Source organism: Bufo gargarizans, chromosome 2, assembly GCF_014858855.1.
Source record: "Bufo gargarizans isolate SCDJY-AF-19 chromosome 2, ASM1485885v1, whole genome shotgun sequence".
NCBI classification, from domain to species: Eukaryota; Metazoa; Chordata; class Amphibia; order Anura; family Bufonidae; genus Bufo; species Bufo gargarizans.
The window spans coordinates 533676630-533689080 of NC_058081.1; the positions used below are offsets into that span (position 1 = coordinate 533676630).

The 12451-nt window shown below is 44.9% G+C and overlaps 1 protein-coding gene across 1 annotated transcript; it reads right to left on the bottom strand.

Annotated features, from left to right (window-relative positions):
* Window positions 1–2590: 2590 nt before the first annotated feature.
* On the bottom strand, window positions 2591–11628 carry SPX (spexin hormone). The gene is made up of 6 exons (XM_044277504.1): window positions 11623–11628; window positions 8321–8401; window positions 8175–8232; window positions 4931–4993; window positions 4088–4174; window positions 2591–2736 (listed from the first exon to the last, which is right to left on the bottom strand). The coding sequence occupies exons 1-6, from the start codon at window positions 11626–11628 to the stop codon at window positions 2678–2680; spliced, it is 354 nt and encodes a 117-aa protein (XP_044133439.1). The 3' UTR covers window positions 2591–2677.
* Window positions 11629–12451: the final 823 nt, after the last annotated feature.

Here is a 12451-nt window from a genome sequence, read left to right on the forward strand (position 1 = left end):
GCAATTCTATTATTTTATGAGATTCCATTCTTCATAGCAGGACATATACAGTAGTTTTCTCCTACAAAGTGCAACAGCACAATATCCTCTGGACACACATAGAACACAGTGGCAGCAGGAAGACGTAGATGTCCGAGAGTTAGATTTGTGACTGCAGCTCTGGATGTGAATGGAGTACAAGGAACCCATCTACTGGTTTCTGACAGTGGGGTCCTATCTGTAGGTGCCTGCAGGGTTCTATTTACAGTTGTCTGGCTAGCAGTGGCGTACATAGAGAAGTAAGGGCCCCACAGCAAGGATCAAACCAGGCCCCCCACACAGGACAGAAGGGTTTCTGCCTAAAACCTTTTCAATGACCTTTGGGCCATTTTTTTACTGCTTCATTTGCTAAAAGTTGTTCCTTTAGGGTAGAGTTCTGACCATGTTTTCACCTCCAGTAGAAGAGGAGATAATCCCAACTAAGACTGGCACCCCTCTTGCCCTGGGTCCCATAGCAGTCGTAGTTACGCCCCTGCTGGCTAGGTAACAGATGTATGGCAGGGTGTTATATACAAGTATTTAGTAGGGTCCTATTTATAGGTTTCTGGTAAGGTCTTCTCTATAGATGTCCTCATCTACATATGTCTGGCTTATTCTGTCTACAGGTGTTAGGCAGGATCCTATGTACAAGTGTCTAGCACAGTACAATCTACAGGTTTCTGGCAGGGTTCTATCTACAATTGTCTAGCAGAGGTCTATATACAGGTTTCCAGATATCTACAGGTATGTGGCAGGGTCCTATCAACAGGTGTCTGCACTGTCATATCTACAGGTGTCCGGCAGTGCCCTATCTACAGGTGTCCGGCAGACTCCTATCTACAAGTGATCGGCAGGGTCCTGTCTACAGGTGTGCGGCAGGGTCCTATCTGCAGGTGTGTGGCAGGGTCCTATCTACAGGTGATCGGCAGTGTCCTATCTACTGGTGTCCTGCAGGGTCCTGTCTACAGGTGTCCGTCAGGATCCTGTCTACAGGCGTTCGTCAGGGTCCTATCTACTGGTGTCCGGCAGGGTCCTATCTACTAGTTTCCGGCAGAGTCCTATCTACTGGTGTGCGGCAGGGTCCTGTCTACTGGTGTCCGGCAAGGTCCTGTCTACAGGCGTCCGGCAGGGTCCTACGTACAAGTGACCAGCAGGGTCCTATCTACAGGTGCCAGCCATGGTCCTATGTACTGGTGTCCGGCAGAGTCCTATCTATAAGTGATCCGCAGGGTCCTGTCTACAGGTGTCCAGCAGGGTCCTTTCTACTAGTTTCCAGCAGAGTCCTATCTTCAAGTGATCGGCAGGGTCCTTTCTACAGGTGTGCGGCAGGGTTCTGTCTACAGGTGTTCGGCAGGGTCCTGTCTACAGGTGTCCGGCAGGGTCCTGTCTACAGGCGTTCGTCAGGGTCCTATCTACTGGTGTCCGTCAGGGTCCTATCTACTGGTGTCCGGCAGGGTCCTATCTGCTAGTTTCCTGCAGAGTCCTATCTACAAGTGATTTGCAGAGTCCTTTCTACAGGCGTGCGGCAGGGTCCTGTCTACAGGCGTCCGGCAGGGTCCTATGTGCTGCTGTCCGCCATGGTCCTATCTACTGGTGTCCGGAAGGGTCCTATGTACTGGTGTCCGGCAGGGTCCTGTCTACAGGTGTGCAACAGGGTCCTGTCTACAGGTGTGCAACAGGGTCCTGTCTGCAGGTGTGCGGCAGGGTCCTATCTGCAGGTGTGCGGCAGGGTCCTATCTGCAGGTGTGTGGCAAGGCTCTATGAATAGGTGATTGGCAGTGTCCTATCTACAGGTGCGCGGCAGGGTCCTATCTACTGGTGACCGGCAGGGTCCTATCTACTAGTTTCCAGCAGAGTACTATCTACAAGTGATCGGCAGGGTCCTTTCTACAGGTGTGCGGCAGGGTCCTGTCTACTGGTGTCCGGCAGGGTCCTGTCTACAGGCGTCCAGCAGGGTCCTACGTACAAGTGACCAGCAAGGTCCTATCTACTGGTGTCCGCCATGATCCTATCTACTGGTGTCCGGCAGGATCCTACCTACTAGTTTCCGGCAGAGTACTATCTACAAGTGATCGGCAGGGTCCTGTCTACAGGTGTGCGGCAGGGTCCTATCTACAGGTGTGTGGCAAGGTCCTATCTACAGGTGATCGGCAGTGTCCTATGTACAGGTGTTCGGCAGTGTCCTATCTACAGGTGAGCGGCAGAGTCCTATCTACTGGTGTCCTGCAGGGTCCTATTTGCAGGTGTGTGGCAGGGTCCTATCTACAGGTGTGTGGCATGGTCCTAATCTACTGGTTTCCGGCAGGGTCCTATCTACTGTTTTCCAGCAGGGTCCTATCTATAGGTGTCTCACATATTAGTAACAATCAGTCCCCAAAATGTAACCAAAATATTTCACATGAACTTTATTGTTTGAGATCTGTGGATAGAAAATATTACACTTTGTACATTGTCCTTATTATATTGATGCTGTCTGCTGATCTTCAGAGAAAGTAAAAAGGAAGCAAAGTGTCAATGAACAAAACGAAAGACTGCAGAGTCCAGTGACATGATCACGGCAGAGCGGTAATGTTGCCTCGATCCTGGCATGCGAGGACCATGATAAAACAGATAACATATGGGAACTGCCTGTCACCAGAGAAGAGGACAAGTGGCACCATCACCAGCTGAATAAAGGCTCTGGCAGGTATCCCTCGTGGTCCATGGCGCCATCTTCAGCTAAAGAGAAACACCAGTAAATGTAACATGACTTAATTATCCGGATATGATTCACATCCATAACAATGTTATCAGCAGCTTCCTTGTGCTAACTTATAGAGAAATTGTTAACATGTTAATACTCCAGAGCTGCACTCACTATTCTGCTGGTGGAGTCATTGTGAACATATATCACATCACTTATCCTAAGTTACATTCTGCATTATACTCCAGAGCTGCACTCACTATACTTCTGGTTGACTTCCTAAGGCAGCATTCACACATTTGTGGATTTTCACAGACCACGGTCCATGAAAACCCGTCCTGCTGAGTGCAGGAGCGCACGGCGTTATTGATTACTATGACGCTGTGCTCTCCGTGCCGCCGCCACTGTACAGTAATACACTCAAATGATCTATACGAGTGTATTACTTGTACAGCGACAGCGCACGGCGTCATAGCAATCAATGATGCCGTGCGCTCCTGCACTCAGCAGGACGGCAGGCCAGGTTTTCATGGACCGTGGTCCACGAAAATCCACGTATGTGTGAATGCGGCCTTATCATGTACTGATCCTGAGTTACATCCTATATTATACTCCAGAGCTTTACTCACTATTCTGCTGGTGGAGTCACTGTGTACATACATTATCCTGTACTGATCTCTAGTTACATCCTGTATTATACTGCAGAGCTGCACTCACTATTCTGCTGGTGGGTTCACTGTGTACATATGTTAAATATGTTATTGAGTTATTGAGTGTATTACAAGATATATCCCAGGATTAGTACAGAATAAGTAAGTAATGTAATCGAACTACTAACAGACTCCGTCAGCCAAACAGTGAGTGCAGCTCTGGAGTACAGTACAGGTGTAACTCAGGATTAGTATAGGATATATAATTGTCTTCACCAGCAGAATAGTGAGGGCAGCTCTGGAGTACAATACAGGATGTAACGCAGGGCCAGTAATAAAATGTAGAATAGTGATTGCAGTTCTGGATTATAATGCTAATGTAACCTAGGATCAGCACATACTGATGTAACTCAGGATCAGTACAAGATAAGTAATGTAATGTATGTACACAGTAACTCCATCAGCAGAACAGTGAGTGCAGCTCTAGAGTATAATACCAGATGAAACTTAGGATGAGTACATTATCAATAATGTATGTACAGTGACTCCACCAGTAGAATAGTGAGTGCAGCTCTGGAGTATACTACAGGCTGTGAAAACTCTTTTATCACATGTGTTGGAGTGTCACTAATATGCTAATATTTACTCAATATGTCTCTAACTACTCCCAAAACTTGCACTGCTCCCCCCTCCAGGTGAGGTAGTCACATGACATACAGTGCAGAAATCACTATACCTTCCTCCTGAGCTTTTTGCAGAGAGCTGAGGAACATGGCAGCTGCCTCCGATATTGTGATTGGGCTGGAATTCCGGCTCCGGGTCTCTGGAAAACAACATGGTTTATAGAATATCAGCTGAATGTATAGAGAATCACAAGTACAATAGTCACCCTATACTGCCCAGTATTTGCCACCTCTAGAAGAAACTAACAAAACCACACATATAGTTGAAATGCATACTTTATTGAATTATATCAAAATTAGACATACAGTGATTAGATAAAATCAATTACAAATTGCAGTGCAGATGAGTGCTATGTAAAATGGTGCCCCAACCAGACTCTAGGTCTGTACAAGCCCAAAAACGAAATCCCCTTGCATACATTAATGGGGTAGTGATACACATGGGCAATAAGTTATGCAGATAACAGTCTATATCATATCCACATGATCCTGATATGGGATCTTATATGCAGCCCCTGTAATGGATTCAATCACATAAAAAAACACATACAAATATGAACCAACAGGGGCATAAAAGTGCACAGCCATAGTATGTTCACCAAACACAGGCAGAAAAGTGGGTAACCAGATACATACTGGATAAGTAAAATACAGACCGAGTGCCCGGGGGGGGGGGGGGGGGGGGGCACCACCCCAACGTAGTATGCATTTCAACTATATGTGTGGTTTGGTTAGTTTGGTGCGGTATACATTGTTACCACACATTACTATTTGTACTACTGTTTGGTGGTCCGCCTCTAGAAGAAGCCAACACTGAGTGGCAGAAATGATTGCTACGGATATTTTATTCTTTTAGGGAGCTTTCTGGAACAAAACGTAGAAGACCCGGTCATTACCGAGCTGCAGCCGGTCGTACAAGTCTTTCCTCTGACTCTCATCTGAGATGAAGCGGCGACCTTCTGCAGAACACAAGGAGTGAATTATAATATTTATATCATGATATAACATTTATATCACATTATAACATTTATATCACTTTATAACATTTATGTCACTTTATAACATTTATATCACATTATAACATTTATATCACTTTATAACATTGATATCACTTTATAACATTGATATCACTTTATAACATTTATATCACTTTATAACATTTATATCACATTATAACATTTATATCACTTCATAACATTGATATTACTTTATAACATTTATATCACACTATAACATTTGTTATTAGCACCATATTAGCACTTTATGTGTGGACTCTGAATGGCACTCTATGGCTATATGTGAGCACAGTATGTCTATATATTTGCTCTATATGACACTGTTTGGCACAAAACTGATATTGTTCACTTACTTACTGTAGTATGGTGGAGGCATGTGCTCATTAAATTCAAGCAGGGGAGAGTACATGGATAAATATCAGAGAGGGGTAAGACCACGGCTACACGAGTACCTTGGCCACAACACCCATTCCATGACCAAAGATTGATGTGCAGCAGTGCAGCCACTGAAATCAACGGGGTCAAATAGTTAGGCCTCATGCACAAGGCCGTTGTTTTGGTACGCTTCCGAGCCGCAGTTTTGGTGTCTCGGATGCAGACCCATTCACTTCAATGGGGCTGCAAAAGAATCGGACAGCACTCCGTGTGCTGTCCGCTTCCGTTGCTCCGTTCCGTGGTCAGCGGAAAAAAAATATAACCTGTCCTCTTCTTGTCCGCACTTTGCGGACAAGAATAGGCAGTTATATTAAAGGCTGTCCGTGACATTCCAAAATTGCAGAACGCACACGGACACCATCCGTGTTTTGCGAACCGCAAAACACACAACGGTCGTGTGCATGTAGCCTCACTCACAGATTGTAACACCTGCAACCCTAGAACCACAAAATATCCAACACTGCTGGGATTGCGGCAACTTGTGAGTCGCTCTGCGAACCCATTCAGTTCAATGGCTGCACTGTTACGGTACATTCACACGACGTATGTATTTCGCGGTCCGCAAAACCTGGATCCGCTAAATGCTGTCCGTGTGGCATCTGTTTTTCTTGTGTAACCAGTGATCCGTGATCACTCGTGTGCTTTCCGCATCCATGTGTCCATTCTGCAAAAAAAAGATAGAGCATGTCCTACACTTGGCTGCAAAATGCGGTTCACTGACCCACTGAGATCAATTGGTGTGCAACAAAAAAACAGATGCAACACGGACGCCATTCATATTTTGCAGACTGCAAAATACATATGATCGCGTGAATGTACACAGTGATCTTTGGTCATGTGACAGGTGCCACAGCCAAAATTGCCATGTAGCACCAGCCGTACTCTTAGAACTTCGATCCCATTACTGATCCAGACAAAGTGGTTAGGAATCTACCATGGTACTCTGGGCACTGTTTAGCACAATGTAGAAACTGCATGGCTCTGTGGACACAGTGTAGCTCTATATGGGCTACATCTAGGCGCTTTATGACCCTTTGTGGAAAATATGACACTATATGACGACTAGTTTGTTAGCTGGGCACTAAATGAAATCCAGACACAGTTTGGCAACACAGTATGTATTATACATCTGGTTACTATATGGCACTGAGCAGGATCAATACGTAGTGTGAAAAATGTGCTTCTGTAACCTAATCTCCTATCTTCTTCCGGAAACCTGGAAGCTGTGCAATGATCGTCCATGTACTGTATGATTATAATGGGGATTCTGATGATGGTGGTGGTGATGATGATCAGGGCAATTTAAAGTGAACTTCATATATTCAGGGGGAAATGATCATTCCCATTCTACCAGAATTCTGGCAGAAAAAGGTTGCAAATTTTAGTGTACACCATTTTTAGGCAAATACCCCAATCTCAACACTTTTGAAAAGCGGTCGTGCATAACTATATCAATTAGGCTATTCCAGATTTATCAACTGCGACTTTTTAAAAACTTACAAAAAAGGTGGAATCCTACAGCAGTGTGACAAAAAATGGAGTAAAACATCTAGACAAAAATATTGTTATGTATAAATGATCACAGGCTTTTAATAAATCTGAAAACACAAGAAGGCCAGGTTTGACGACCGGACCTATTTACTCCCAAGAATTAATTTGATATATGTACTGATCCCCTAGGGGACAGAGGGGTAAGACTTAACATTTAATAAGGCCAATTCTAAAATAAATAGACACTAGAGGATGAGCCTCTGTAACGTACAACATAAAAAACAGCCCAAAGGCCTAGACTGAACACACAAAAACAGTACGGGAACGGTGGTATGGAAAAACAAAAAGGAACGTTCTCACCCGGTTGTAGATGTAGACCAAGGGTTCTCTCGGAGGTTGTTGAGGATAGAAACGGACCTGTGTTGTTGGATCACCGTACTGGATGGTAACAGGCGTAAATGCCCCTTTAAGTAATGGGGTGACGGGGTAGGTTAACCCTAGACATCCCTAAATGGGGGACAGGGGCTAATACGCCCTACCTACCTACACGAGGATCTTGCCCCGCAAGGGGCGTCCCCGTCCGGATGCCTGACCCTGTAAGGGCAGAATCCCTAATATACCCTATAAGGGTGCTCCCTATAGGGTATATTAGGGATTCTGCCCTTACAGGGTCAGGCATCCGGGCGGGGACGCCCCTTGCGGGGCAAGATCCTCGTGTAGGTAGGTAGGGCGTATTAGCCCCTGTCCCCCATTTAGGAATGTCTAGGGTTAACCTACCCCGTCACCCCATTACTTAAAGGGGCATTTACGCCTGTTACCATCCAGTACGGTGATCCAACAACACAGGTCCGTTTCTATCCTCAACAACCTCCGAGAGAGCCCCTGGTCTACATCTACAACCGGGTGAGAACGTTCCTTTTGTTTTTCCATACCACCGTTCCCGTACTGTTTTTGTGTGTTCAGTCTAGGCCTTTGGGCTGTTTTTTATGTTGTACGTTACAGAGGCTCATCCTCTAGTGTCTATTCATTTTATTTTTAATAAATCTGGTATAAAGGACTATCTGGGATAGGTAGCAGCACCTGCCCACTCTTCATACATCACTAACACACAGTTGTGAGTGTGAGGGCCCGGGGCATTTTCTGTCTCCCTATATAGTAGATAAGTGCTCTTTATTATAAGTGGAGAAGCGTCACTCACGTGCCCCCTTTAAGTACAGCATGGCCTGCGGGGTCCAATTTCGTCTCTGGAAATGACTCTTGTCACAGAGAAAAGAAATATGGAAAGAAATTAGGAAGTTGCAGTGGCAGAAGGAGCTGAGCAATGGATGTAGAGTGTCCTCCTACCTGCGGGAGACCCCCGGAGCAGGGGATGACGGAGCTGCTCATCAGCAGGATCAGGGTGCAGGCAGTGATGGGACCAGAGTCCTGGAAGAATCACAGATGAGATGAATAAGCAATGCAAGCCAAGGATATGACATATTGTGTTATTAGTCCGTATCATCTCAATATCATTGGCTAATGTGTGTGGGGAGCTCCCGACTCTCCCCTGACAGATGATGTCGGGGAAGAGAAGGATCGGACAAACTGAATTTTTTTCGACTGATCTTTTTGTTCTCTCAGGGGATAAGAGCTGCCTGGCAGCTGAAGCTCATGCTTTCCTTTCTCTCACCATTGAAAACACATACACACTTGGCCAAGCTGAGCATGCATCAGTACAGGGGGGCGGCTGACCGTTATTCCTATCGTACCTCACCATCTAATCTCCCTGTGAACGGCATTAACATGCATAATCTTCCTCTCTGTATGGAAATGAACGGTTATTGTTTGCCAGTAGCACATTCCTCTTTACACAGGACAATATATTACCGACAAACGAGGATTTTATGTACTGCGTAAACGACAGATCACCCAACAAACCAGCCTTTTGTCCATTTGTCGGGTGATTGGTGGCACGCTTAAGGGCTCATGGACTCAAACGTAATTTCTTTCTGTGTCTGTTCCTTTTTTTTGCAGACCATATGCAGAACCATTCATTTCAATAGGCCCACAAAAAAACTGAAGTCACTCCGTGTATATTCCGTTTTTCGTATGTCTATTCTGCACAAAAAAAAAAGTCCTATCATTGTCCGCATTACGGACTAGGATAGTACTGTTCTACTAGGGGCTGCAAAATACGTAATGCACACGGACGTCATCCGTATCTTTTGGGGATCCGTGTTTTGAGGACCGCAAAATTCATACGGTCGTGTGCATGAGCCCTAAGTGCTCATGCACACGACCCTATGGCTTTTTCAGTGTTTTGCAGTAAAAAAATTTTTACGGATCCGTTGTTCCGTTTTTTGTTTCCGTTGTGTTTCATTTCCATTTTTCCGTTCCGTTTTTCCGTATGCCATGTACAATATACAGTAATTACATAGAAAAAATTGGGCTGGGCATAACATTTTCAATAGATGGTTCAGCAAAAACGGAACGGATACGGAAGACATACGGATGCATTTCCGTACGTGTTCAGTTTTTTGGAGGACCCATTGACTTGAATCGAGCCAAGCACCATGATTTGCGGACAAGAATAGGACATGTTGTATCAGGGCCGGTGCAAGGATTTTTGCCGCCCTAGGCTAACAGACACACACACACTGACAGACAGAAACACACTCAGACACTCACTGAATGACGTACACAGAAACTCACTGACAGATATACTTACTGACAGACACACATACACTCACTGACAGACAGACATGCACTCATTCAGACACTCACTGACAGACACACACTTATTCAGACACTCACTGACAGACACACATACACTCATTCAGACACTCACTGACAGACACACACTCACTCACTGACAGACAGACAGACACTCATTCAGACACTCACTGACAGACACACACTCACTCACTGACAGACAGACACTCATTCAGACACTCACTGACAGACACACACTCACTCACTGACAGACAGACAGACACTCATTCAGACACTCACTGACAGACACACACTCACTCACTGACAGACAGACATACACTCATTCAGACACTCACTGACACACACTCACTCACTGACAGACAGACACTTATTCAGACACTCACTTACAGACATATATATACCCACTGAAACACACACACAGAAACTCACTGACAGACACTCACTCACTCACTGGCAGACAAACACACACATAGACACTGACGTGTGAATAAGGCATTACATGGGGCAATTATCAGGAACGAGCGAAGATTCATCCATGATCATTGTCCCTATAATATGCCCGTGTAAATGGGCCCTAAGTCAGGTATTTAACTTTATGTCCTGTAATGACAGAATCATTGACAAAGGGAAGAACATCTCATGCAACAGGAGACGAGGGGTTAATCATTATGTCTATTAAATTGTTGACAGCTGTAATTATAAAGAAGGAAGCCAAATCTTGGTCCTCTGGTCTACTCTAACTAACCCCCCTGACAGGTCACCCAACCCGCAGCCTCTAGAATATCACAGAGGTCGGGTCACTGTGGTCATCTCCATCTGTACAACCAATATTATTGCTGCGATGTATCTGAAGTAAAATATAGAGCAGCTTTATAAAGTCATAAATGTACTTCCCCCAGGCAGAACAATGGCTGGCTTAGTTGCCCATAGAAACCAATCAGATTCCACCTTTCATTTTCCAAAGGAGCTCTGAAAAATGAAAGGTGGAATTTGATTGGTTGCTATGGGAAACTAAGCCTGTTCTACTTTACACCAGTTTGATAAATCTCCCCCAATGAATCCCCCTTCACCAAATAAAGTAAACCAATGTACCCAGCGCAAATCAGTGAGACATATAAATGACTCCAAATACACTCTTATCTCCTCCTGCACACAGCGTTCACTCTGCGTCACCTTCAGCTCCTGAGTCCTGACCAAGACCAAAAAGAAATTGTGATATTATAAACTAATGTGACAAGACATCCATCTCCACCTGCAGAGTTAGGCTACATGCACATGACCGTATGTGTTTTGCGGTCCGCATCCGTATGCCATCCGTTTTTTGCGGATCCATTGTAACAATCCCTAAAACGTACAACAATAGGACATGTTCTATTTTTTTTGCGTGGGCTACGGAACGGACATACTGATGCGGACAGCACACGGTGTGCTGTCCGCATTTTTTGAGGACCCATTGAAATGAATGGGTGCGCATCCTATCCGCAAAAAAAAAAACAGAACGGACACGGAAACAAACAACGTTTGTGTGCATGTAGCCTTAGGCTGACTTCACACTGTCAGGGTTTGATCAGTGTGTGGTCAGTGATTTCCATCAGCGATTGTGAGCCAAAACCATGTTAAAAAATACAGAACAGGAGAAAATATTTTATCTATGTATAGTCTTCACTCCTGGTTTAAAATCGCTGATGGAGATCACTGACCAAACACTGTGTGAAAGCATCCATATTCTGATGGGAATCAGTCCAGATCAAGAAAAAGAAAAAGGCAGAAAAAATACATAAGATCTGGAAGAACATTCTGTGACTTTCCTCCTCTTCCTCTGTTTCCTGCTGTACGTTGTCACATTGTGTCCTAGAAATTAGAAGTCTAAAGGTCGCTGTCTCTGTGCATTTTGTGGAGATGGAGCAGAGTTTAGGATCTTAGAGGACACTCACCTTCATGTTCCCTGGCAGTGTGACCACTCTTTCTGTGTGACACCGCTACTTCGGTCAGGGTTTTAAATGTTCTGTGGGTGGAGTCTCCTCCTTCCACTGTCCCAGGGATTGATCTTGTCAGCTATGGTGATGGACTCGACGTTGGGACGGAGCCTCCTCGGGGGGTTCTCACTGCACTGCGAGAAGTAATTGAGGGATGGACAGGAGGAAATGTTCCATATTTTGAAGAGATCAACCTCATCGTCTCTCCGATCATCACGTCACTGCTGAGTGCGGGGATCAATATCCACAGCTGGAAGCTAAAGGTGACAGCTGTAATGAGGGTCGACATGGTCAGTGATTGTATATCAAGATGTCAAAGATAATCAGTAGAGATGCAGGAGATGCCCTGACGTTCCCCAAGTGTGATTCAGACCTGGAGATGGAATGATCTGCTCCCCAAATACAGATATCCATGGAGCTTATAAATCTTCTAGATCGTATGTATTTTATGATCTACAAAAAATACGGATGACATTCGGGTGCATTCGGTATTTTGCGGAACGGAACAGCTGGCCCCTCCCTAATAGAACAGTATTATCCTTGTCCGTAACACGGACAATAATAGGACAAGTTCTTATATTTTTTTCCGGAACGGACATACGGAAACAGAATGCACACATAGTAACTTCAATTCTTTTTGCAGACCCATTGAAATGAATGGTTCCGCATACAGTCCGCAAAAAAAAAAACGGAACGGAAAGAAAATACGTTTGTGTGTAAGAGGCCTTAGGCACAGGTTCTTATTATGTGAAGCCTAAAATCAGGCATCAGGTAATAAGGGTTAGGG